Source organism: Mastigoproctus giganteus, chromosome 13 (genome assembly GCF_048544385.1).
Source record: "Mastigoproctus giganteus isolate SK-2022 chromosome 13, ASM4854438v1, whole genome shotgun sequence".
Classification (NCBI taxonomy): Eukaryota; Metazoa; Arthropoda; class Arachnida; order Uropygi; family Thelyphonidae; genus Mastigoproctus; species Mastigoproctus giganteus.
The window spans coordinates 28,688,026-28,715,546 of NC_143587.1; the positions used below are offsets into that span (position 1 = coordinate 28,688,026).

Sequence of the window (27,521 nt, forward strand, 5' to 3'; positions counted from 1 at the left end):
AAATAAAAATAAAACACACTTTTGCCTGCTTTATTTCCTATTAAAACATATCTAACATATCTATACTATACATACAATGAAAATATATTTAAAAACAGGCCCTCTTATTTTTGCACTGTTTGGTCCTGTTTGAATTAATATTTCATACATGATCTAAAGTTATTTCTGTTGATGCTGCTGCTGGTCCTGCATCTTCTTCATCATTTCTTCATCTTGCATTGATAAGGTTGTCAATTTTTTACCAATTCTTTCATGAATTTCTAAGTACTTAGCCACACATCTATCTAAACACACTGCCTCTCCTTTTGACAAGTCAGCTTCTTTATATTTTGGAGGAACACATTTACGATGACATGCTGAAGTCATTCTATTATACATGTCAGACATCATCTCTATTTCAAGATCAGCTACCAACTGCATTTTAGAAGGATCTAAAGGGGGAACACCAGGTGGACTTGATGCCATCTCCAAAATTAATTCTATTATACTTTAATAAAGCTAACTGTAAGATGTTTTGTGGCACAAAGTCTGAAATGATATAAAAGATCTCAGTATTAAAGAATATATACACATGCATGTATTCAATACATCATTCTGAGAACCTTCTTGAGCTTCTTTCATATTCTCCCACATTGGACTTAGCCATACGTTCTCTTGATTTCATTGCTTTATAGCGATCTCTGATAATCAACTCTCTTGCCAGTGCAAATCCAGATATACCAACAAAAGTAATGATGACCCTATATATAAAAAAAAAAAAAAAAAAAATTAGAAACTATATACATTTTATATGTAATTGTACATACACAAATATACACCAGAGTCAACAAATGCACAAACTTAAAATGGTATAGAGCTTATGTCATTTCATTAGAAAAGATGTCAATCTGGAAAATCTATTGAAAATATAGATTCATGGATGTAAATATTATATTAAGTTAGTTACTCAGTTCCTATGCCAAGAGCATAACTGAATAGCTGTTTTGCTTTTTTTCCCTTTTTTTTTCAAGAGAAGATATTTCTTATTATGGTATCTTTCTGAAGATACCATTCCTTTCAAAATCAATTGTTGCAACATTCTAATATTTTTTAACAGAAATGAGTCAGTCCCATACATTGTACTAAACTGATCTCCAACCCATGAAGAGCTTCTAGAATCATGTTTGGCAAACCTGATATCCATTCAACCTATAATAGCATGGTAAGCATTTGGGGAGACACCCCAGGCTTTTTGCAGACCACTTGCATCTGTGATGGAAGGTACACAGTACACATGCTCGCTCACATTTTGGGCCATAAGCCAAAGTGGTTGATGCTCACATATATATGGATATCTTGACAGTTTCATCTTACTGTATTAAATGAGGATCTTTCTACCTGATTCTAAGAACTAGCAGGCTTTCATGTGCTTTGCAGCAGGTTTCCAATTATCAACCTGTATTTTCCTTTAACTAGGCATTTTCAATTATTAACAACTGAAAAATACATTTTTTATATTGAAAATGTACGTTTTTAATTATTTTTTTAAATAACACCTTGGGGCATAGCACAATTTGTTCCTATAGGAAGGAGAACTTGCTGGTAAAGCTCATGCTGATAAGCACAGTGTATAGTGACACTTATGAAAATGAAACTCCTGTGTTCATTATTTGAATTTGAACTGTCTAAGCTATCTGTCCCCAAAGCATATTATTATTTTTATTAGCCATATGGTGCAAGGAAGCCTGAGGCTTATGCTACATTAGCAAAAAAAATTCCCAAGTCACCCTGAGAGAGAGAGAGAAAAGTAGAAAGGAATCACCAAGAAAGAGAAAAATGATGATATCCAGCTCAGGACCCTGGGCACATGACGATAGGGCACTACCAGAATTAGACAGAAAAACCTCACTAATTTCAATCCCACATATTAGGTATTATTTTATTTATTTTTTTTTTTTTTTTATGTGAACCCCAAACACGAGAGGTATTAGAACCTATAGTACTTAGTACCGTGCTTGGGTTGGAGGTTAAGAAGACGAAAGAAGATATTTGTTGACACTGGACTTGAACTTCTGTAGATTGTAATTTTCAGGAAATACGTATGAAGGAAGGTTGTTCCAGAAAACGGCAGTTGAATGAATAAATGAGGAAGATGAAAAGTTGGTTCTGTGGGTTTGAAGTTGGACAGTAAATGGATGTTGGCGGCACGTGTTTGGACTGTTTTGAAAGAGAGAGCGGGAATTATAGAAGCCAGTTCAGAAGAACAGTGCCCATGGAAGTATCTGTAGAAGAGGCATGCAGCAGAAACAGTACGTCTATGAGAAAGCGAGTGGAGAGACTCTGTTAGAGATGAATCATTAATTAACCTAACTGCCCTCTTCTGAATGGAATCAAGAAGCCTGAGAGAGGTTTTGGGGGCACCACCCCAGTTGTGGGAACAATATTCTATGGCAGGGCGGATTTGCGATTTATACAGAGTGAGCAGCTGTTTGGAAGAAAAGTAACGCCGAGAGCGAAAGAGAAAACCAAGTTTTTTAGATGCAGAGGAAGCAATATTTGTAATGTGCTTGTGCCAAGAGAGATTGGAAGTCAGGGTAATCCCCAAAAGAGATATATCATTTTGCCTAGAAATCGGAGTGTCACGAAAGATAAGCATAGGAGCAGAAGAATCCTTTTTGCGAGATATAAGACAAGACTGAGTTTTAGAAGGGTTGAAATCAACTAAGTTGTCTTTGCCCCACTGGAGAATTACCTGAAGATTGGCATTTAAGGAATTGGTAGCAGATTTTCGAGAAGTTGAAGCTGATTGAACAGGACAACGTTTCTCAAAATGGAAAGTGGAATGCAATGTGCTATCATCAGCAAAACTATGGATAGGATTTCCAGTTAATGGAAGAAGGTCATTAATGAACAAGAGGAAAAGAGTGGGGGAAAGAACTGAACCTTGGGGGACACCGGCGTTAGTGGAGAAGTTAGAAGACAGAGAGCCATCTACCATCACCCTCAGTGAGCGATCAGAGAGAAAACTGGATAACCAATTACTAAAAACAGTTGGCAAACCATAAAATGGAAGCTTGTTTAGAAGACCTTTATGCCAAACACGATCAAAAGCCTTTGAGATGTCAAGAGCAACTACTTGTGTTTCACCGAATCTTTCCATTGAATTAGTCCATAAATGGGTAACATAAGCCAGAATATCACCAGTGGATCGACACTGACGGAATCCATACTGGCGATCGTTGATCAGACGGAAGGTTTCTAGGTAGTTTAAGAGTTGGCGGTTAATTGATTTCTCCATTACTTTAGAAAGAGTAGAAGTAATTGCAATGGGACGATAATTGGATGGGAGGGATTTGTCACCCTTTTTAGGAACTGGCTGGATATGAGCAAATTTCCAAGCAGAAGGAAAAACACCTTTGGAATAAGAAAGTGAAAAAAGGCGACAAAAGAATAGGAGTAAGTTCAGGAGCACAGGTTTTGAGAACAAGTGGAGAAATACCATCAGGACCTGGAGCTTTCTTAGCATCAAGATTCATCAGAATCCTTCTGATATCCTTTTGACGGAAGACCACAGGAGGCATTGAATGGAGCATGTTGGGAATGGTGGGAGGTGTTTTACCAAGATCATTAATACATGAGCTGGAAGAAAAATGGGAAGCTAGCAGGTCAGCTTTATCCTTGGCTGAAGTGACAACAGAACCATCTGGTTTGGACAGAGGTGGGAGCAGAGATGGGCAAAAGTTGCGGCCAATAGCTTCGGCAAGAGACCAGAATGCTCGGCTACCATTAGGGCAAGAAGCAAGTTTTCTACTCTTAGCCTGTTCAAACTCTAGTTTGGACTGATTAATAACTGCTTTACAATTGTTGCGAGCTTTGATGTAGGCAGAAAATGAAACTGAAGAATTAGAAGCAAGCCAATTACGATATGCAACATTCTTCTCTTGAACAGCCTTAGAACATTTATTGGAAAACCAAGGTTTAGATAAGGGACGAGATTTTAAAGTGGAGTGTGGGATAAAGGATTCCATTCCTGCAAGAATAATTTCACTGACATGATCTGAGCAAACGTTGACATCAGAACTTCTGAAACAGTAATCTGACCAAGGAAAAGAAGTTTCGCTGGTCATCCCATTTTGCATTCTTGTAATGCCAAACAACACAAGGTTGGGAATAGCCATGAGATAAAGGTTCCATTGGAGAAGAGACAATCACCAAGTTGTGATCTGAAGTGCCTAAAGGACCTCTCACTTCGACCGTGTACTTAGAAGGGTTGTTTGAGAGAAAAAGATCAAGCGTATTGGCTGTATGATTAGGATTGTCCAGTATTCTTGTAGGTAAATGAACAATCTGTGCTGGGGCATTAGTAATTGCAAAAGCCTCAGCATCTCGACCAGCTGGGTCGGTGTGACTAGAAAACGGAAGCCAGCTGGAGTTGTGAACATTAAAATCACCAAGGAAAATTACCTCACTGTTAGGAAAGTTGGACTGGAGAAAGTCAAGCTGCAAAGAGAGGAAGTCAAAGAGCTCCAAGTGATTAGTGGAGTTGGGAGAACGGTAGAGACAACAGATGAATTTGACACAGTGAGGTAGAGAGATTTTAAGCCAGAGAAGATCAAAGAGAGGAGATTCCAAATTGCCAAGTCTCTGACAGGGAATATCAGAACGGACATATGCACAAGTACCACCTTTGAGGCGAAAGGAATCATACAGCGAATAATTTGGGCATCTGAGATGAACAGTAGTTGAATCAACCGATAACTGAGATTCTGTCAGAAAAAGTACATGGGGTTTGGCAGACTGCAAGTGGAAATGGACATCGTTGAGATTAGAATTGAGACCACGTATATTTGTGAAATGAATTAGGAAGTCCTTGGGAGGTTTAGATCTTTTCGCAGATAAGCTTGCTCTATTAGTTTGACAATTCATGGTGTATTCAATAGTAAGAAAAAGTGGGTGGGACATACTATACTGTATGAAGTAATGAAATTTTTGGATATGGTGTACACGTGGTAAGAATGTACCCAGATCCTTGACATAACGTGGCCTCGACAATGCTCCCTGCATACACACTACTCGGACTCCCTCCAGTCACTATCTGGCAGAGTAGAGGTAGCAAGATTATACACTAGCTGATCCAGAAGCCTCCTAGAGAGTTACCAATAGGTTCGGTCCGGTGTACTAACTAGCGGCCGGCCTGCGAAAACCGTTTTAGAGCTATACCCTCGAAATGTAAGGAATATTGGATCTCGCCACGACGTTCATCATAACCTCAAAAGTCATCAATCACACTGCATGGTGGAAGAGATAGGGAAGGATTGACCGGAACTTGCTCTAGAGACTAAACATGGGTTCAACCACTTCAAGCCTCCAATAAGCAAAGTGGTGGTATTTCACCGGTTGATGAGAGTCATCTACCACCTAGTACTGCCTGGTAACATAGAGGGACGGCGTTCCTCCATGTGGTGTGGGCGCCACACCTCGACCCGACCCCTGCTTACGTTGGTTCACACCTGGGTGGTCACCCACCATGTACTGATGCATGGCGGTTATACCCAGGATTACTAACAGTCCCACCATCGTGAAGGTGCAAGCAGAGGATTTGGCTGACACAGACCGTCCGGACTTCGCCGAAATTGGGTCCACTTGACTTGAGTGTCACCCGAATATCAGTTCCATCAGCGTTTAGACTCCCAGGTAGCAAGTACAGCTTGTCTGGCATATCTGAGAGAATGTCTGTGACAACCTCAAGGACCCTAGGTTTATTACCTAGGTTTAAAGAAAACATTTTACTTGTTTATGGCCAAACTTATTCATTAACAAAACAATGATGCAAATTTAAATCACAATTGAGGTATACTAAAATTGTTGCTCTGGGAACTAATTTTTTATTTACATTTAATGGCTACTTCAGCAATTTTAAGACATGTAGCTGTCATTGGGTTAAAGGAATGAGGAATTTACACAAGAATAATTTCACTGACATGATCTGAGCAAACTTTAGGATCAGATGATTTAAAACAGTAATCCAACCATGGAAAAGAACAACAGAAATCACACAGTTCATCCCATTTGTATTCTTGTAATGCCAAATAGCACAAGGCTGAGAATGGCCATGAGAAAAAGGCCCCATTGGTGAAAAGACCATCACATGAATTGTGTATTTGGAAGTGCACTTCTTAGCACCTGCTTTATAGTACAGTATTTGTAATTAATTTAGTTGTTTGGTTATGGGCATAGGCCTTAGCCATTTGGTATTGTAGTTCACATAATTCAGGGAGTTCATTCTTTGAAGAGAGGGTTCAGGTAGGAGTTTTGGATGGCCAAGAAAAGGAACAAACAAAAACAAACTGTACTGTTCACTTCTTGCCATAAGTGATGTGTGTAACAGTTCAGAAAATTACATCTTACACAAGCATTTGTTGGTTCTGTGTGTGTTATTTTTCAAAACTATATATATAAAAAAAAGAAAATATCATGCATAGAACAACTAATGCCTGTATAAGATGTAATTTTCTGAACTGCAATACACTTATCACAATAACTGAACAATAAATTTTACAATAAGTATCACATAATAATCCATTTCAGACTTTTATAAATGAGGAAACAGTGAGAAAGTGAAGAGTCGTCATGTCCCCAAAACTCAATGTATTGGAACACAACTTGGTGCCCCACAAAAAACTGTGAGTGCTGTATCTAAAACTACATAAGTTTCAGACATTGAGTGTGAATGCTTACCAAGATGGTAGAAGATGAACTGCTCAGAAATTTTGTGCTAGGTGACAGGTACATATTCCACATCATAGACAAGGAGAACATGAGTACAGGGAAATGAAAAACTCAACATGATCTTGGAACATGTATGAAGCAGTCCCAAAGTTTAGTGCTGCAAGTTGCAGGAAGGTGTATAATCAATTCTCCTTTGCAGAAAGAACAATGACCAGTCCCATGTATCATATGGAGAATTATCTAATCCCACAAACTGATCAAGATGATTCCAGCAAAAATGTACTCTCCTCTCCCAACAAGGTGGCATACCCACTCACCATAAGAAAAACCAAGGCTGTTTGGATTTGCACTTTCTAAGTTGATGGTAGATGCACATGTTCAATCCTGCACCAGTATCCCACTGAGCCTCAACACCACTGGACTTCTCTTTGTGAGGTTACATTAAGGACTAAATATACAAGTGCCAACTGATGTTAACAATTTGAAGAGCAGGAACACTGCAGCATTTGACAAAATTATATCAGCCACATTACAACACATCTAATTAGAGGGTGATTACCACTGGAAGTCATACCAAAATGCTGTAACTTACTTCCACTGCAACTTTGAGTTTATATTGACTTCTCATGATACAATGTTTCTTCTATGCAAACACAATAAAAAACTACACAGCCAAATAAGTGAAGCTACTTTGACTTGCCCTATACATGTATTCCCCTAATTTTTGAAATTACTATATAAGAACAAAGGCTGATTTCTACAGTTTTTGAATTAACCAAGAAGACTGTCCTCCAGAATCAGTGAAGTGAATTCCAAAAAAGAATTCTCAAAAAGATGGCTCCTAGCAATTCATCCATTGGTATCTAAGGATTGCTTCAGTTTTCCCCTTAAAAAAAAAAACAATACACCAGGACCTCAACTATCCAACGTGAACAGGACCGAGACTGGCTTGTATCAATGAAAGCCCACTTTATTTTTTACAGCAGTTTAGGATTCATTTATTACTGTACAGTATTTATTATTACATAACTGCAATAAAAAGAGAATTCAGAGTAATTTTAAAGTATTAAACAAAATACATTTTATACCTCCAGCTGTAAGTTTACTCTTTCTTACAGGGCAAGAAAAACCATTAATAAAGCATTAAAAAAAAAAAAAAAGTTATAAATGCATTAGTTGGTAAGTTTGCTTGTTTTAAAATTAAGTGGAAAATACAAGGTTTATCAGACATCTGAAAAAACGTTTCTAAAATCTTAAAATAACCATTTTAAGTCAATAATCATAAAATAATCATTCCAGCACATTTTTAATTAACTACAGAATCATAATATCAAAACTAGTAGTATGTAATGCTTGCACATTTACATCTTGCACTGTTACCAAATACTAGAGTTCTGATTAATAGTTATCAGTTTAAGTTCTGTTTGAGAGTGGTCGGTCCACGAACTATCAAATAAACAATTTTGAAACCAGCACTTTTGACTGATATAAAAGCTTTCACTTTCAAATTAGTGTGCATGCTTTAGCTGGCTCACTCATTTAACAGAAACTTTGGATGTTCTATGCACCACAGTACGAAACTGATAAATCAAGATCCTACTGCCCATATATATCACAGATTGGAGATGGGGGAAACCCCTGGTACCGTCTGACACTAAACACATTCTACACAGATTAGAACATCAGTAGTCTTTCAGCAAAGGTGAAGAACACTACTGCCTATGGTCTCACACCACATAAAAATTGTAGATGTACCTTCTGGAGAAAGAAGAGGGTCTGTTAATTATCTAGTCCAAGGTTAGATGATAACAGCCTGTCAGTTCTATAGAACCTACAGACACTTTTAGTGAACCCACCATTTCTGCTGTATTTTTACTGTTCTATAGTAAAAATTAATTCTGTAAGAAAAAAATTAAAAGACTGATGCACAAAATTTGATATGGTACAACACGTGCAAGATAGAAAACAACTAGGTGTTTTAAATTATAAAATAGGGCTTACATTTGTCATCAAATGCATGAACTGCTCAGCTTGTCTAGTTCTTCCTTGCATTTATTCAAACTGCCCACTTCCACAACAGATGAAAGTTTGTTCCAATAATCAATCACCTACTGGCTGAAAGCAAACTTCCACATATCTATCCTGCAACCATCCTTCCTCAATTTGAATTTATGCCCCCTTGTGTGTAATCTGAGCAGGAAGAAGAATGTCATCAGCAGTGAGCTTGCTCAATCCATTCAAGGCTTTAAACATCTAAATCAGAACACCTCACAGGTATGTAGTCTCCAGACACTGCAATTTGCAAGACAAACCTTTCCTGGTAAGACCATCCTTTTGTTGTTCTCACCAATCTCATTGCCCTTCTCTGCAATCATTCCTGCAGATCCACATCTTTACTAAAATGAACCCTCCTGACCTTTATGTAGTAATAAAGATGCTGCCTAACCATTGCCTTGTACAATGGGATAATCATCACCTTATTCATTTTAAACAAAATTCCTGTATATGATTGGCAAAACCCCATGAGCTGTCCTGACAGCCTGCTGCACTGCTAAAAGATCATATCACACCGTATAATTACCCCTAGGTCTTTGCAACTTCCTTGAATTTACTATTATCCAAATGGTATATGTTATTCTGAGATTACTGCATTTAGGAACATTACTTTAAATTAATCAGCAGACTTAGATATCAAACTTGAAATTCCTTCATCAATATAGCTACATCTTGAGTACTGCTCACAGGTCTGGAGGAGTAATTTTTAGGAAGCATGTGGAGCTGCTGGAACAAGTACAGAGAAAGGCAGCGAGATTGGCGAGTGGAACAAAGGGGTGCTCTTATCAAGAAAGGCTACAGTTCTGCAAATTGCAGCATCTGGAGACTAGGCACCTGCAAGGTGATCTGATTAAGGTGTTTAAGGCTTTGAATGGACTGAACAAGCTCAATAGTGATGGGATTCTTCCTCTTGCTCACACCAAACACGAGGGTGGGGGGAATACAAATTCAAACAGGAAGGACAGTTGCAGAATAGATGTGCGGAAGTTTGCTTTGGCCAATTGGTGGTTGATCGTTGGAACAAACTTCCATTTGTTCTTGTGGAAGTTGATAGTTAAAATAAATCCAAGGAAGAACTAGAAAAACTATTGGAGGAAATGAATAGGTGAAATGGGAGGTAGTGGTTTTTTTTTTTTTTTTGGCTGATGCTGTATAAGCTTGCTTTCTTGCATCATTTTCTACTGCTAATGCTTATATTATTAATAATTATAATAAAAAATAAAGGGCCAAGCACGAGGCCGCCGTAGCCTAGTGGTCAGGCGCGCGGGTGCATAAGTACACGTGCCTTGAGTGACCGGGGTTCAAGCCCGTGACTGCTGAATATGGTGCTGTTTCTTGTATTCTGTCTATCTTGTGAACTCTTCTGACCGTTTGGTTGTCCCGGAGTATAAACAGAAAATTTATTTATTATTTATTTGTGGGACCTAACTAATAATAATAGTCTACAAAAAGCAAGTTATATTATAAGTACTCTGTCTCCTACCATGTAACCATCCTCTTACCTATAGTAGTAACTTGTTCCAAATGCAACACTGCCCCAATTAATACAATTGTTCATGGGACTGTATCAGCGCCTCCGTAGCCAGGTGGTCAGGAGTAGTAGTGCATAGCACACGCTTCTTGATTAGACCAGGGTTCGAGCCTGTGACCACCAAATACGGAAGGTCAGGGAATGACCACCGCATATCCTCAGCCCGAATAAAGGGTGAGGGTTGGTGTCAGGAAAGGCATCTGGCTGTAAAAATTGCATGCCAAAACAATAAAAAAAAAAAAACGCTGACCCCATATAATAATGGGAAAAGGCGAGGACAAAAAAAAAAAAAAAAAAGTTCATGGGACTGTATCAAAAGCTTTACTAAAATCTAAATAAAATGTCGGATTTATTTTTTGCTTCCAATTCTTTTGTGATAACCTCATAGCAACTAATCAAGCACAATCTTCCTTTAATAAATCCATAGGAATGGAGTTTTGGTTCCCTTACAACTCCATTCCTATCCAGGTGACCTTGTTTTACTTCTGTAGCTATCAACATTTTTCCTGCGTAAGTCAGACTTCCAGGCAGTGGCGGATTAAGGATAGTTGGGGTCCCTAGGCAAATTATATTTGCACCCCCCCCCCCAAAGAAGAATAAAAAATAAATAAAAGTTAGGCGGCAAATAAATGAAATTTTGTACTATTGAATTTTTTGCTTAAATTAATCAAGATTTTTATGATGTTTACTGAAAACATTAATCTATTTTAGAACACTATAGGAAAATGTCTTGGCTTGGGGGGGCCCTAGGAACGTGCCTCATTGCCTTAATGGGTAATCCGCCACTGCTTCCAGGCTGTAATTATTCACTTTGCACGTGGGTAGTACATATATGTGAACATCTACAATCTGTAAGCATTTTCCCTGACTCTCAAAATTTAATTTTCTCTTTTGCTACTTATTTTAATAATTAGGTAGATTCCATAAATCCGATGTGCCTTGCTTACTTTTAGCTGCAACAATGTCTCTTCCTGCTTCTTTTCAGTTATCAAAAATCACTTATCTCCAAGTTAGATTAGATTTCTGGCATCCGTCTTTTTCTCATATGAATTCAATACATAAAATATTTATTCAGTTTCCGTATTAAGTGGACTAATAAGGTTCATGCCATTCATTCTTGTGTTAACATAAGCAAAGAATTCTTTGCACACTTAGCCAGAGACTTCTCACTAACTGCCTTAACATGCCTACCCACCCGAATACCAACTAATGTATATTTACTGGTAAAATTCCGTATCCTCCAATGATTTGAATCATCCATACTTTCTCTGCCATTAAGCTCAGCAGTTCATGCGTTTATCATTATTAGCCATATGGTGCAAGGAAGCCGGAGGCTTTTACTGCACCAACCAAAAACAAATTTCTGAGTTAACCTATGCATGTGTGTGTGTGTGTGTGTGTGTGAGTGAGAGAGAGAGAGAGAGAGAGAGAGAGAGAGAGAGAGTCAGAAGTAGAAGGGAATCACATCACCAAGAACGAGAAGAATGTTGATATCCAGCTCAGGACCCTGGGTGTGCCAAGCCCATACTCACCAGATGTGAGCCCCTGGGGTTATCGAACACATTCGCTAATACCTATGATGGATATTTAAAAGATTTCGGAAAAAGCAATACTCAGTATAATGCCGTAAACCGCGAAATTTGTTAAGTTAAAAGGGTGGGGGGATTAAATATGAAAGAATTTCACTTGTTTCAAAACTTGTAACTGTTGTTTGGAGAATCCATGGGTGATGATTCCGAAAGGTGATGGCAAACAAACTATGCCATAGATATTTTCCAAAAAAAAGGAAGCAATATTGACGCAGCTTACAGATATGATAAATTGTAATCAGCCCCACAAATTTTATTCAAGAAAAAAGTAGCTTATATGCATACAACTAAGTTTACAAGGTAAACAGAACTACAGATAGAAATCTGTAGATGAAATATTTACAAATTAGAAAAAAAAAAATCAATATACAAACCAAGAAATATTAATTTTTCCAATTTTTCCTAACTTCATTTGAAAATGAACTCTTTATGTGCTTTGATCATAACACGAATTATTAAGTTTAAGATACTCCTTTTTCCATAACACCACATGTACAACTTAACAACGTGCCTTTCACAACTAAATGTGATACTAAACACCATTCGCTACTGGTGGCGCTACTACCGCAGCTGCATCTTTCATAATGGTTTCTAAACTGAGAGGACTAAAACTTGCACCAAATTTAAACATATTTAATGGTTACTGTACAGATGATTGCAAACATTACGGAAATATTACCCTTTCCATCTTCAGATGAATTAGTTAAGAAAAGGAGGAATTACCTCTATTGATGCCCTGTAGAACACTTCTGTGCTGATACTCTCCGTTGTTGAAATTATTTACATGGATTCCTCACACTCGTGGACAAAATCAATGATCCTATGCAGCACGGAACTGGAGGCTCGAGTAACCCACATCCGACCTAAAAATACATAGGATCACCAAACCATATCTTTGAGCGAGAGAAGATATTAAGTCCATACTTTAAAAAAAAATGAAATACTTTGAAAACCAATTTAATCACTAAATGCATTTTTTAAACACATTAAAAGAATTTAATAAGAATTTAACTTTCCTGTAAAACCGTGGTGCATTGGATCATTGATTTTGTCTACAAGTGTGAGGAATTTAGCAACGGACAGTATTAGCACAGGAGTGTTCTACAAAACACCATAGAGGTAATTCCTCCTTTTCTTAAATACTGTAATTGATATATAACGTAGAACGTATTGAGCCATTGCAGCTCTGACATCTATTAATCTCATGGCTAATTCAATGCTGATGGGATTCTTCCTCTAGCCCATATAAGTCACCTGAGGGGACATAAATTCAAATTATTATATTAGAGTTACCCGTAAATGATTACATTAACCCGTATTCGTGTCTGTAAATTGCGCGTGTTCTTTGGTCGATTTGACTGTTTTGCTGGACGAAAAAATCCCAGTTTCTGGGGAAAAAAGCCTTGCTATCTACGCCTGAGACCAACTAACTCAGCCAAGGAGTAAAAAAAGCCCACTAAAGTTCCTCGCATCATCGACGGGACACCATCTCGGGCCTTTTCCACCCGGTGTGGAGAGGACGGTGACGATACCACTGTGCTACTGCGCAGATCGGACATAAATTCAAATTGAAGAAAGACAGTTGTAGAATAAATGTGCGCAGTGGCGTAGCCAGGATTCTTTGTCAGCAGGTGCATTCACAAAAAAAGGCGCCAATTACTTAATGCTAAAAAGCGCCACATTACCAGATTTCAGCGTCAAGGGATACAATGTGCCTGTTCACCCTACCCTGGCTAGGCCAATGAATGTGCGGAAATTTGCATTTAGCCAGCGAGTGGTTGATTGCTGGATCAAACTTCCACCTGTCGTGGTAGAAGTTGACAGCTTGAATAAATTCAAGGCAGAATTTTGAGTTAATGGATGAGTGAAATGGGAAGGTTTTTTTTTTTTTTTTTTTTTTTTTGGACGATGCTTGCTTTCTTGCATCATATGCCTCTACTAATGCTAATCCTGATATATAATATACATTTAGTCTGGGTGGTCTCAGAATCGTGGCCTCAGATGTCAGAATTAACGTTCAGCACAAGGTGAGCAAAAAGTTATCGAAGAAGTTCTACCTGGATTTGGGGATGGGAAAGTTCTTTATTGAGATTCGGGACCTGTTTCGGTCTAAAGCCTTGTTAACTTGCATCTGCTTTACCCTTCACAAGTATCGGCCATGAACACCGGTCCATATACACCTGATTGAAGAATTAGAACCAGTCTAGTGACAGAGCGTGAGCATGACCTTTTCATAATGGTTAGCCAAATCTTTTTGAGGGAGAGAATTTTAGTTTTCACCAAAGGTTGAGGAATTAATTGCAGTGGCCCTAGTCTATAATTATTATAATTGCTAGCTTTGCCGTTAGGATAAAAATCATGTCGTTCCTGGAGTGTTCCGATTCTAGGGTAATGTTACACAGTCCATAATTTATCAATGATATCGATGAAGGTATATCAGGTTTAATGTCCACGTTTGCAGATGATAAAAAGGTTGGCAGAGTTGTTAACGACAGTAAAGACAGTATCCTACTCCAAATGGATCTAGATAAGTTGGGAAAATGGGCTGAGAAGTGGCAACTGAAGTTTAACATTGACAAAGAGCAAAGTACTGCATATGGGTAGCAATAACCAAAGAGAAACCTACCAACTCTTTGGTACTACACTCAGGGAAGTGAAAAGTGAAAAAGACCTGGGGGTATTTTCGCAGTCAAATATAAATTTCGCTGAGCAGAGCAGACGGGCTGCCAGGGCAGATCATGGAGTCTTGTCAATGATATATAGGAATTTTGCTGGCAGGGACAGATTGATGATTATCCTGTTATTCAAAGGAATGGTCAGGCTAAACCTAGAGTACTGTTTACAGGTGTGGAGTCCTCATTTTAGGAAAGATGTGGAATTGTTAGAATGAGTACAAAGACGGGCAACGATTGGTGAGGGGAACAAAGGGGTGCTCTTAGCAAGAGAGGCTTAAGTTCTGCAAATTGCAGCGTCTGGAGAGTAGGCACCTGCAAGATGATCTGATGGAGGTGTATAAGGCCTTGAATGGGTTGAGCAAACTGAATGTTGATGGGATTCTCCCTCTTGCTCAGATTAAGAACCTGAAGGAGCACAGATTCAAGTTCAGGAAAGACAGTTGTAGAATAGATGTGCGGAAATTGCCTTTAGCAGCAGGTATTTGTTTGGTGTAAAAGGCTTCCACTTTTTGTTATGGAAGTTTATAGCCAAAATAAATTTAAGGCTGAGCTGGACAGGCATTTGGAACGAATGGTGGGGTGAAATGGGAGAGTTTTTTTTTTGTTTTTTTTTTGGCTGATGCTGCATAAGTTTGCTTTCTTGCATTGTATGCCCCTATTAATGCTAAAAGTCATTTTTTCTTAACAAAATATATGTAGTTAAACTTAATATACAATTTTGCCAATTTGACATGGCAATTCAACCAGTGAATCATTGCCATAGACTGGAAATGTGCAAATGTGACCCCAATTCACAAAGGAGGATCAAAGGCTGACACAAGTAATTATAGACCTGTGAGCTTAACTTCTGTTCCAGGAAAATTAATGGAGGCACTGGTTAAAGAAGCACTGCAGGATCATTTAGACAAGACTTCAGTTATAGCTCAGACACAGCATGGTTTTGTTAAGGGGAAGTCTTGCCTGACCAATTTGATTGGATACTATGATGCAGTCACAAAAGAACTGGATGCAGGGAATAACTTTGATATTATATACTTGGATCTTAGAAAGGCTTTTGATACTGTTGCACATGAAAGACTGCTACACAAATTGCAGCAGTGTGACATTGGAGGCAAATTGCTGCTATGGATAAAGGGGTGGTTGAGGGGGAGAAGACAGAGAGTGGTAATCAATGGACACTGCTCATTGTGGACTAATGTTATTAGTGGAGTCCCTCAGGGCTCAGTGTTGGGTCCATTATTGTTTTCTGTATTTATAAATGATATTGATGATGGTATATCAAGCTTAATGTCCAAGTTTGCAGATGATACAAAGGTTGGCAGGGTTGTCAAGGACACTACTGACACTATGCTGCTGCAACAGGATCTGGAAAGGTTGAGCAGATGGGCTGAGAGGTGGCAAATGAAGTTTAACATTGACAAATGTAAAGTACTACACATGGGAAACAGCAACCCCAGAGCAACGTATCAACTCTGTGGTACTACACTGACATTGGTAGAGAATGAAAGGGACTTGGGGGTGGTTGTGCAGGCAGATATGAAGTTCTCTGAGCAGTGCAGACGGGCTGCAAGAGTAGCTCATGGAGTATTGTCAATGATATACAGGAATTTTTCCAGCAGGAATAAGGAGGTGATTATTACATTGTATAAGGCAATGGTCAGGCCACACCTAGAGTACTGTATACAGGTCTGGAGGCCTCATTTCAAGAAGGATGTAGAGCTGCTGGAACGAGTACAGAGAAGGGCAACAAGATTAGTGAATGGAACAAAGGGGTGCTCTTACGAAGAAAGGCTTAAGTTTTGCAAATTACAGTGTCTGGAGACTAGGCACCAGCGAGGTGATCTGATAGAGGTGTATAAAGCCTCAAATGGTTTAAGCATGCTCAATGCTGATGGGATTCTTCCTCTAGCTCAGAAAAATCACCTGAGAGGGCATAAATTCAAATTGAGGAAAGACAGATGTAGGATAGACGTGCGGAAATTTGCCTTTAGCCAGCGGGTGGTTGGTTGGTGGAACAGACTTCCATCCCTTGTGGTGGAGGTTGATAGCCTAAATAAGTTTAAGGCTCAGCTGGACAGGTATTTTGAACGAACAGAGGGGTGAAGTGGAAGTGGGTTTTTTTTTTTTTTTTTTTTGGCTGATGCTGCATAAGCTTGCTTTCTTGCATCAAATGCCTCTACTAATGCTAATCAACAAGTGAGTACTGATACCACTCTAGATTAACAAATTTACCTCTAGAACTTGTTCTCACCTTGCTTTTGGATAACTTTATTGCTGCTTTTTGACTGAAGACTTTTTCTCTTTGTGGGCTATTTTGGGCAGATCTGGATAAAGACATGGTCGAGCAGTATCCTTTGTCTTATTACACTTTTTCTTTATTTCTTCGTTTTCTGCTGTCCTGTCTCCTGGGTGAATAGAAGTGCGTGCGTGTGTGCGTGCGTGCGCGCGCTGATGCCGGCTTGATGATACGGAGTTCTTTTGAATGATCCCAAACTCGCATTCGACATGTAGTGTGTGACTGTTAAGGTTGGCCATGGGCAGTTGTGGCCTAACTCCACGTGTTATAGACGGACAGTGAAGAAGCTTTCCAGGTGATCATACATACATAAAACATACATACTGCACAAACATAACACTACACACATTTCTTACCTTTTACACAGTTCTGTATTTATCACAGTGTATCAAGGCTGAGTTGTACTGACGTTCAGGTGCCGTCCTACATAAGATACTATACATGTGTATATGCAACTAAAATTATCATAATAAATAGTGGTACTCACACATTTCACGTATAACATTGTCTTTAAGTGCGAGGAAGAAGTAATAGAGCACCAGTGCAAACTGTATTTTCTCTTGTTGATGCACTGCTTCTTCATATATTTGTGCCCTTTTCCACCCTACATCAGTTTGTTTGTTTGTTAGATGTTGGGTGTTTGGCGCACCACTTTAGGCCATATTGAACCGTATAATATGTTTGTAAATTTAATGTGTTCTGTGATCGATTTGTTGTTTGCTAGATGAAAAAAAAAAAAAAAACACAGTTTCCGGTGGAATAAACAATGTTACCCTCCCCTGACACCGATTAACTCATTTTGAAAAAGTTCTAAAAATCCCTCGCGTCATTAACAGGATTCGAACTCGAATCTTTTCCACCATGGTGTGGGAAGAACGGTGACTATACCAATTGTGTTACCCTGGAGGCTCTGTGGGTAATCTTAACAAGTGCAGAAACTGCTGTAAGATTAGGAAATGTTGCTAAAATTGAGGTATTAATCCTTGAAGATCGCCGGATTAGCTACAGTGGTTCAATATGTAGAGTCTGTGGAGGGCATCAACAGTTTCCTATAAACAAAGTGTCCGAGAGATGGGTTTCCAAACTTCTGGCTTCGTTACCCGAAGAATGAAAGGGCACGATGTCCCAGACCTTGCACCCTCGAATTTGTTCCTCCTTCCTGCCCTGAAGTCTTTTCTTCATGGAAAACACTTTCTTGATGATGATGATATGATGTCTGTTGCCGACTCGTTGTTTGAGGGACAGTCAAAGACCTTCTATAAAACTGACCTGCGAAAGTATATTGAGAAGTGGCAAAAATATATCATGTTGTCTGGTAACTACATTGAAAAAAGTGTAAAACATGGTGTTTATTTCAACCTTCTATCACAACTACTTGTGGGTGAATATAAATCTTTTTTGAACTCCCTCGTTGACCACATTGCATCTTATATATTTGGAATTTTGTGCTGTTTTCTGGTCGAAAAATCTGAGTTTCAGGGAGTAAAAACATGAAACTTCGCCAATGACTGGTAACTCAATAACGTTATGAAAAAAGCCATTAAATCTTAGTGTCACTGATGGGATTCGAATTCGCGCCTTTTGACTTGGTATACATTTTTCCCGATCTTTGGTAACTAACACTACTCAAAAATTGTCTGCGCGAATAAAGCAGTGGCATCGTCACTGTCCTTCCCAAACCGGATGTAAAAGGCCCAGGTTCGAATGCCAACGAATGACGTTAGGAACTGTTTTTAGGCTTTTGTGGCTCTGTGGCTGAGTCAATCAGTCTCACGTACAGATAGCAAGTTTTTTTCTCCTGAAACTCGGTGTTTCTTCCAGCAAAACAGACAAATTGACCACCAGAGAACACACGCAGTTCACGAACATAATATACACTGGGCAGATGAATGTATATTTCAGGTAACCCTAGTGTGACATGTACTACTCAAAAATTTTATTATAAAATAATGGTGTAAATACACCATAGTTAGCTCATAAAAGAAATACTACAATGTAGTGTAAAGGCATCGATTTAATTGTATCTCATATTGTGACTACCTTCACACCGAGTTACCATTTTTGCACTACTCGAATAAGTAGTGCTTCACTAATAGAGAAGACTATTGTTACTTATTCTCAGAGGGCACCATCACCCAGATGGCACGTTTGAAAAATGATATGGGATAAAACACTGTGTTGTCCACATACTGTCTCTATTAGGATTAGGAAAGCAAAAAGGTGTAGGAAAGTGATACTAAGGGAGGAAGAAGTAGAAATAGAGCAAAGGGACAATTACTCCTCACACTCACTCATTGAACTATAAACCCCCCGAATAAGCAACGCTTCCCCATTAGGGAACACTATTGTTATCTATTCTTGTGGTAACAAGGGCCCCATCAAGACTACCTCCCCGCAGACGGCACTGTTTCAAGGCTTGTTTATATATGTGTGGGATAATAACTCTGCTATTCATTTGTCTCTATTAGACTTAAAAAAGCAAAAAGGGGAAGGAAAGTAACAGTAAGAGTGGAAGAAGAAAAGAAACGGTGTAGAAGAATGAAAGGGACAGTAACTCCTTCAACTCACAACCACTGAAAAACTCATAAACTCCTCGAATAGGCCTATCGTCGGTGGGTGGGCAGGTACCCTATTGCTCCAATCTTGCCAACCCAGTTGTGAAGTTAATTTCACAATATGAGAGATGCCAAAAGGTCTACAAAATAATACTATATTAAAATATAAATGCACGATACATAATACGATATGAGCTTAAAATATACTATAAAATGTTGGTGTAAATATACCACAGATAGGTCATAAATGAAAAACTACAATGTACTGTAAAGGCATCAATTTCATTGTATCTCATATTGTGACTACCTTCACATAGAGAAGACTATAGTCTTCTCGATTAGTGAAGTGCAATGTTGTACATGGTAACTGGTTGTGAAGGTAGTCACAATACGTGATACAATTAAATTGATGCCTTTACATTGAAATTGTTGTTTTCCTTTTATGAACTATCTATGGTGTTTTTACACCGATATTTTATAGTATATTCTAAACTCATATCGTATTATCCCTTGTCAGAGCCGGAAGTAGGCAATCCTACGCTTGAGGGAAAAGTATTATAAGTAAAAATCCGCCTCCATTATCAACCCACTGCAGGATGGAAGCCTCCTCAACAATTCATTCTGAAGTTAATTTCCACGCTGATCCAGTGCGGGTTAGCAGATCGACCGTATTTAGCAGTTAGGGGTTTGAACCGCGGTCTACTCAAGGAGCGTGTGCTGCTGCAGTCCCGCTCTTGACTACTCGGCTACGGAGGCAAGTTCGTCCCCATTATCTAGCTGGTAGTCAATCTTTCAGTAAAGTAGCTACGGTGGTCGACGCCCAGGGGCAAAATGTCTCCGTCGCACCCCTGATTGTGATAAATAATTCCTTCAGTTTGCGCTCCTGAAGCTCGGCGCCCAGGCAACCCCCTCCCCCCGCAACCCGTTTCTACGCCTCTGCAATCTTTATGAATTTATTAAAATTACTATTGCAACGGTCTACAATTTGCATATATTTATTAATAAAATAATTTAAATAATACAATGAATATAACAAAACAAAAATATCAAAGAAAAAGAAACTTACAAATATTCGTTTATACCTACCCAGAATTTAATTCTATATAAACTACAAAGAAAGTACACATATAACTACAAAGAAATTAGAAAACTAGACAGTTTATGTTTATATATCTAGTATAAAATCATACAAACAAAATACTGTATTGCGAAATATAGTACTTCTAGCATTATAACATAAACTAAAAATATGCAATGAAGGTGTATTATTTTAATTGAATTTTTCTCGCTTTGAAGGACCTTTCTTTCACAAGACGCTACTGTTACAGGCTGGGTAAGAAAAATTCATAGCGCTATTTCTATTTTTAGATAAGATTCTATTAGACAATACTGATGAACGAATTGGAGAAGTTGTAAAGGGGTTACAGATTTTATATCCTGATTTTTCAAATATCTGTTGAAATATCAACAGATACAGTACTGTAGTTGAAAATTTTTGTTTGTCCTCCAGTGCTAACCACTGGAGGACAAAATTCGCTGTAAAGAAGTTCGTTAAACACAGGTCCGACTGTAATAAAATCAAAAATGAAGCAATTTTAAAATATATAACTGGTTTGATACGTCCTTAAAATGCTGCACCTGGGATTAGTGTCCTGCTTGCCCTACCCAATTCTACCGTAGTTTCGGCTCCGTCCCTTGTGCATTTATATTTTAATATATCAAAAATGTTATCTTTTCATTTCCCTTAATATTGGAAAGTAAAGTTGAATGTGGAGAGGAGCGCCCTCTTCGGTCAGCATGGTATACTCTTTATTTCTGCTATAAACTCAGCGAGGGTCACTCGTATTTTGACGTTTTCGAATATGAATGCTGTAAGTTTTAAAATGCTCTGAAACTACAGTGAAATGTAAAATTTTACGTTTCACTGTAGTTTATAGGGAACACAGCTCGTGTTTCCTATTTCTCCTAAAGTTTCATCAAGTAAACTAGATAAATGCGAGTAGTGAATGTATTTAATATTCTGATATTAGATTAAATAGGGAAACATCCAATATTTCCTTTTCTTCGGGAATTGTTTATGAAATTTGATGTTTTCATAATAATAAATGATCAGTTTATTGGCCACTAGCACTATATAAACGCTAGTAGAGCAAAAGATGCATGCCTTTTACAGCACGTGGCCAGAAAAGGCAAATGTTTCTAAGATTTGTTTGAGGCCGCTCATAACTCATTTTTGTGACTAGAAGTATCTTTTGTAACTTCGAACATCACTATTTGGAAGTCAAATGATAAGAGAAATTTGTAGCGCAAATTTCTCTTATCATTTGAAATTTCTCTTCTCATATCTTGATATGAGAAGAGAAATTCGTAGCGCAAATTTCTCTTCTCATATCAAGAAATTTGTAGCAGAGTGCTTACACCATAACTGGTGTAAGCACTCTGCTTTTCCCAAGGCAGTTATTAGAGTTTGACAGCTGACTTCCTTTTGGACATGTTAGCCTCCAAAATAAGGGAATGCCTTCTTTTAAAATATGATTATGATAAAATTTTTCAAATTATTAATTCTTGTGTGTGAAAATTAACGCCGTATTACGCTTGCAGTATGTTGCGAGTATAACACAATTGGCCATTCTGCTGCTTTCTAATTTTGCAAATGCATTTTTAAGAACGATTCTGGCTGTTTCATTTTAGCTTGCTGTGACACATTGTAGTTGCACTGGTTAGGAATCTCTTACTGATTTGTTTTTATATACTGTAATACACATTAGTTGTTGATAATACTCCAAGCTTATGTTTCGTAAAATATATTTAAAACAACATTACCAGTTATCTCAATTAATATTTCAGTGAAAAATCACCCGTTATGGCTTAATTCTTAGTGGTACATAACTTAGCTAGAATAATGATAGACAAATTAAGGTAGATGACCTATCATTCAATACAACAGTATTATACTGTTTTGCTAATTGGAGTCTTGAAGGTAGTGAGACCCACATTTAGTTTCCAGAGTAAAACTCTAGACCCCCCCACCCCCATCTTTTTGCATTATCTTTTGAAGTTTATGTACCCAATATTTCAAGGGGGACAACTCTAAATTTGTTTTTGCAGGCCGATTGCTAAATAGTCCACTGGGCCAAACCCATTATAGTTGAGAGAATTTCTATAGGTTGGTGAATGTTGTTCACTAACTGTCCTCTCTCATTCTGTATACCTCTCGCCCACATAATTCACGGTATAGACTACTTACAGAGCAATGCATTTCTTATATCATTTGGTTGCTCACAAGACCAACGGTTTCATTACCTTTGGTCCTTGAGGTTGTCACAGACCTCTCAGATATGCCAGACAAACTGCTTGCTACCTAGGAGTCTAAACCACTGATGGAACTGATATTCGGGTGACACTTAAGTCAAGTGGACCCAATTTCGGCGAAGTCCAGATGGTCTGTGACAGCCAAATCCTCTGCTTGCACCTTCACGATGGTGGGACTGTTAGTAATCCTGGGTATAACCCCCAAGACAAGCCTGCTGTGGGTGACCACCCAAGTGAGAACCAACATAAGCAGGGGTCTTGGTGTGCACCCATACCACATGGAGGAATGCCGCCCCTCCGTGTTACCAGGCAATACTATTTGGTAGATAATGCTCATCATCTGGTGGAGTTCCACCATTTTGTTTATTAGTCTCCAGAGTACCACCTCAAAAGTGGTACTTGTGCATATGTCCGTTCCGATATTCTGTCAGAGACATAGTAATTTGAAACTGGCTTAAAATCTCGCTACCTCATTCTGTCAAAATCGTCTGTTGTCTCTACCGTCCTCTTAACTCCACTAATCACTTGGAGCTCTTCAACTTCCTCCCTTTGCAACTTGACTTTTTTTAAGGTAGATGTTGTGAACATTAAAATCTTGGTGATTTTAATGTTCACAACTCCAGCTGGGCCGACCGGGCTAGCCGAGTGGGTAAAGTACCTGCCCGGCAACCCAAAGGTCGCGGGTTCGATTCCCGCCTCGGGCTTGGATCAAAGTACTGCAAAAAACCTTGGGAGGTGCAATATGGCCACAGAAGCCGATGCGCCAACAACTACCAAATCAAAAAAAAACTCCAGCTGGCTTCTGTTTTCTAGTCACACCGACCCAGCTGGTCGAGATGCTGAGGCTTTTGCAATTACTAATGACCTTGCACAGATTGTTCATTTACCTACAAAAATATCGGACAATCCTAACCATACAGCCAACACACTTGATCTTTTTCTCACAAACAACCCTTCTAAGTACACGGTCAAAGTGAGTGATCCTTTAGGCACCTCAGATCACAACTTGGTGATTGTGTCTTCAATGGAGCCTTTATCTCATGGCTATTCCCAACCTCGTGTTGTTTGGCATTACAAGAATGCAAAATGGGATGATCTGCGAGGTTTCTTTTCCTTGTTCAGACTACTGATGTCAACATTTGCTCAGATCGTGTCAGTGAAATTATACTTGTAGGAATGGAATCCTTTAACCCACACTCCACTTTAAAATCTTGTCCTTTATCTAAACCTTGGTTTTCCAATAAATGTGCTAAGACTGTTCACGAGAAGAATGTTGCATATTGTAATTGGCTTGTTTCCAATTCTTCAGTTTCATTTTCTGCCTACACCAAAGCTCGCAGCAATTGTAAAGCAGTTATTAATCAGTCCAAACTAGATTTCGAACAGGCTAAGAGTAGAAAACTTGATTCTTGCCCTAATCGTATCTGAGCATTCTGGTCTCTTGCCAAAGCTATTTCGCCGCAACTTTTGCCCATCTCTGCTCCCACCTCTGTCAAAACCAGACTTTATCCTTTGGCCAAGGATAAAGCAGACCTGCTAGTATCCCATTTTTCTTCCAACTCATGTATTAATGATTTTGGTAAAACACTTCCTAGTATTCCCAACACGCTCCATTCATTGTCTCCTGTGGTCTTCCATCAAAAGGATGTCAGAAGGATTTTGATGAATCTTGATGCTAAGAAAGTGCAGGGTCCTGATGGTATTTCTCAACTTGTTCTCATAACCTGTGCCCCTGAACTTACTCCTGTTCTTTGCTGAATTTTTTCACTTTCTTATTTCAAAGGTGTTTTCCCTTTTGCTCATATGCAGCCAGTTCCTAAAAAGGGTGACAAATCCCTCCCATCCAATTATCGTCCCATTGCAGTTACTTCTAATCTTTCTAAAGTAATGGAGAAATCAATTAACCGCCAACTCTTAAACCTTCTGTCTGATCAACGATTGCCAGTATGAATTCCGTCAGTGTCAATCCACTGGTGAAATTCTGGCTTACCCATTTATGGACAAATTCAATGGAAAAGTTCGGTGAAACACAAGCAGATACTCTTGATATCTCAAAGGCTTCCATTGTGTTTGGCATAAAGGTCTTCTAAACAAGCTTCCATCTTATGGTTTGCCAACTGTTTTTTGTAATTGGTTATCCAGTTTTCTCTCTGTCTCTGATCACTCACTGAGAGTGATGTTAGATGGCTCTCTGTCTTGTAACTTCTCCACTGATGCTGGTGTCCCCCCAAGGTTCAGTTCTTTCCTCTCTTCCTCTTGAATATTAATGACCTTCTTCCATTGACTGGAAATCCTATCCATAGTTTTGCCGATGATAGCACATTGCATTCCACATTCTATTTTGAGAAACCTTGCCTTGCTGAAACAGCTTCAACTTTTCAAATATCTGCTACTAATTCCTTAAATGCCGATCTCCAGGTAATTCTCCAGTGGTTCAATGACAACTTAAAAGGATTCTTCTGCTCCTATGCTTATCTTTGGTGACACTCCGATTTCTAGGCAAGTTGATATATCACTTTTGGGGATTACCCTGACTTCTAATCTCTCTTGGCACAATCACATTACAAATATTGCTTTCTCTGCATCTAAAAAACTTTGTTTTTCTCTTTCTCTCTCAGCGTTACTTTTCTTCCTAACAGCTGTTCACTCTCTACAAATCGCAAATTCACTCTACCATGGAATATTGTTCCCACATCTAGGGTGGTACCCCCAAAACCTCTCCAGGCTTCTAGATTACATTCAGAAGATGGTAGTTAGGTTAATTAGTGACTCATCTCTAACAGAGTCTTTCCACTCTCTGTCTCATAGACGTACTGTTTCTGCTAAATGTCTTTTCTACAGATACTTCCATGGGCACTGTTCCTCTGAATTGGCTTCTATAATTCATGCTCTCTCTTTCAAAACAGTCCGAACACGTGCCGCCACCACCCAACTCCATTTACTGTCCAACTTCAAACTTACAGAACCAACTTTTCATCTTCCTCGTTTATTCATTCAACAGCCGTTTTTTGGAACAACCTTCATTCATACGTTTTTCCTGAAAATTACAGTTTACAGAAGTTCAAGTCTAATGTCAACAGATATCTTCTCAGCCTCCAACCCAAGCACGGTACTAAGTACTATAGGTTCTAATACCTCTCATGTTTGGGGTTTTCATAAAAAAAAAAAAAAAAAAGGAATTGTAACAGGAATGCATTGTGGAATGGCTAACAAACAACCTTGACCTGCATGTGAAAATTTACTCGAATATAGTGACTATGGTAACTCTGAGGCATCCTGATCAGCTGGTATATAATCTCCGAGTACTGTGTATGTGGGAGGCACTGTTGAGGCTACATTATATCAGTGAGTTGGTATATTGCTTGTCTGCTCTATCCAAAAATTTTATAAATTCGTACATATTCCCCCAGCTCCACTTTTACCTTATCCTACTATACATCACAAATAGTCAAACTAAGAGAACACACTTATATACAGAAATATCTAAATCTCTCCAAAACTTAATTTGTTTCACAAATATATGGTCTCAGCAATGTCAATTTCTACCTGCAATCTCCTGAACCCTGTTTACTTTTTCTGGCATAATCTTCATTGCTGGTTGCCTCGACCACCACTCATTTGTTGCCCTAATTATTTGCTCTATGATTCCTTTGCTTCAAATATGATATGTGTGTGTGTGTGACCAATCTGGTATTCCTTATCAGGAATTCCTGATTAGATTTCCTAATCAGGAATTCCTATTTTTTTTTTTTTTTCCTGGATTTAAATCTCTTTAACCCATTATTTCAAATTCATCTATTGCCTCTGTCTTTCTCCCAACCCTTCAGAACTTTGACTTCTTTTTGAGAAAACTTTCCCCATTCTGAATTTCCTAAGAGTGAGGAAATTGCTTGGTGATTTTAAAATGTTTTAATCTCCAGCTAGCTTCAATGTTCCAGATACAGGGACCCAACTTGTTGAAATGCTGATGCTTTTGTGATTACTAATGACATTACACAGCTTGTCCGTTTACCTACTAGAATGCCATACAATCTAGTATCATACATAGTGGTCCAATGTCAGATCACAAATTGGTGATGGTCTCATCCATTGCAGCTCCTCTCTCTCTCATGGCCTTTCTCAGCTGTGTCATTTAGCATTACAAGAATGTGAAGTGGGTTGATTTGCATGATCTCTTTTGCTATGGATAAAGGGATGGTTAAGTGGAAGAAGACAGAGTGGTTATAAGTGGGCACTGATCTTCATGGACCAATGTTATTAGTGAAGTTCTCCAGGGTTGAGTGCTGGCCCCATTGTTTTCTATATTTATCAATGTTATTGATGAATGTATATCAGTGTTCTTCCCAAAAAATTTTGCCAGCCAGGTGGTGAAGTGTAAAACTTCGCAATATTATAAAATTTTCTGTTATTTATAAATGTGACTTAAGTGATCCAGAGCAAAAATTAATTGCATAATTTAACATTATATGCTCCTGTCACATTGATCTCAATCGATAGTATGTTTAAATAATATTGATCAAGGTCAGTCAGCAGTACCGTACGGTACCTCAAGAATTGCTTAAATTTTAGCTGTGGCAGTCAGTTAAATTTACCAGGTGGTGTTCCCATTCAATAAGTCCTGGGGAGAACACTATATATCAAGCTGATGATACAAAGATTAGCAGAGTGGATAACGACATTCATCAGGGTGAACTATGCAACAATGTCTTGGAAAATTGGGTCAATGGGCTGAGAAATGGCAGTTGAAGTTTAACATTGACAGATGCTAGGTACTGCATATGCATGGGCAGCAGTAACCCC

General features: G+C 38.6%; 2 protein-coding genes across 2 annotated transcripts in view; one reads left to right on the forward strand and one right to left on the reverse strand.

Annotated features, from left to right (window-relative positions):
* Positions 1–16: 16 nt before the first annotated feature.
* Tim10 (translocase of inner membrane 10) lies at positions 17–591 on the reverse strand. The gene has a single exon (XM_090387548.1). The coding sequence runs from the start codon at positions 463–465 to the stop codon at positions 160–162; it is 306 nt and encodes a 101-aa protein (XP_090243674.1). The 5' UTR covers positions 466–591; the 3' UTR covers positions 17–159.
* A 20,623-nt stretch (positions 592–21,214) lies between these two features.
* The window catches only part of LSm7 (U6 snRNA-associated Sm-like protein LSm7), a 32,304-nt gene continuing 25,997 nt past the window's right edge, over positions 21,215–27,521 (forward strand). Inside the window, exon 1 of the mRNA XM_090387582.1 lies at positions 21,215–21,280. Within this exon, the coding sequence (XP_090243708.1) occupies positions 21,272–21,280 (9 nt within the window). The 5' untranslated portion in view covers positions 21,215–21,271. The remainder of the gene's footprint in view (positions 21,281–27,521) is intronic.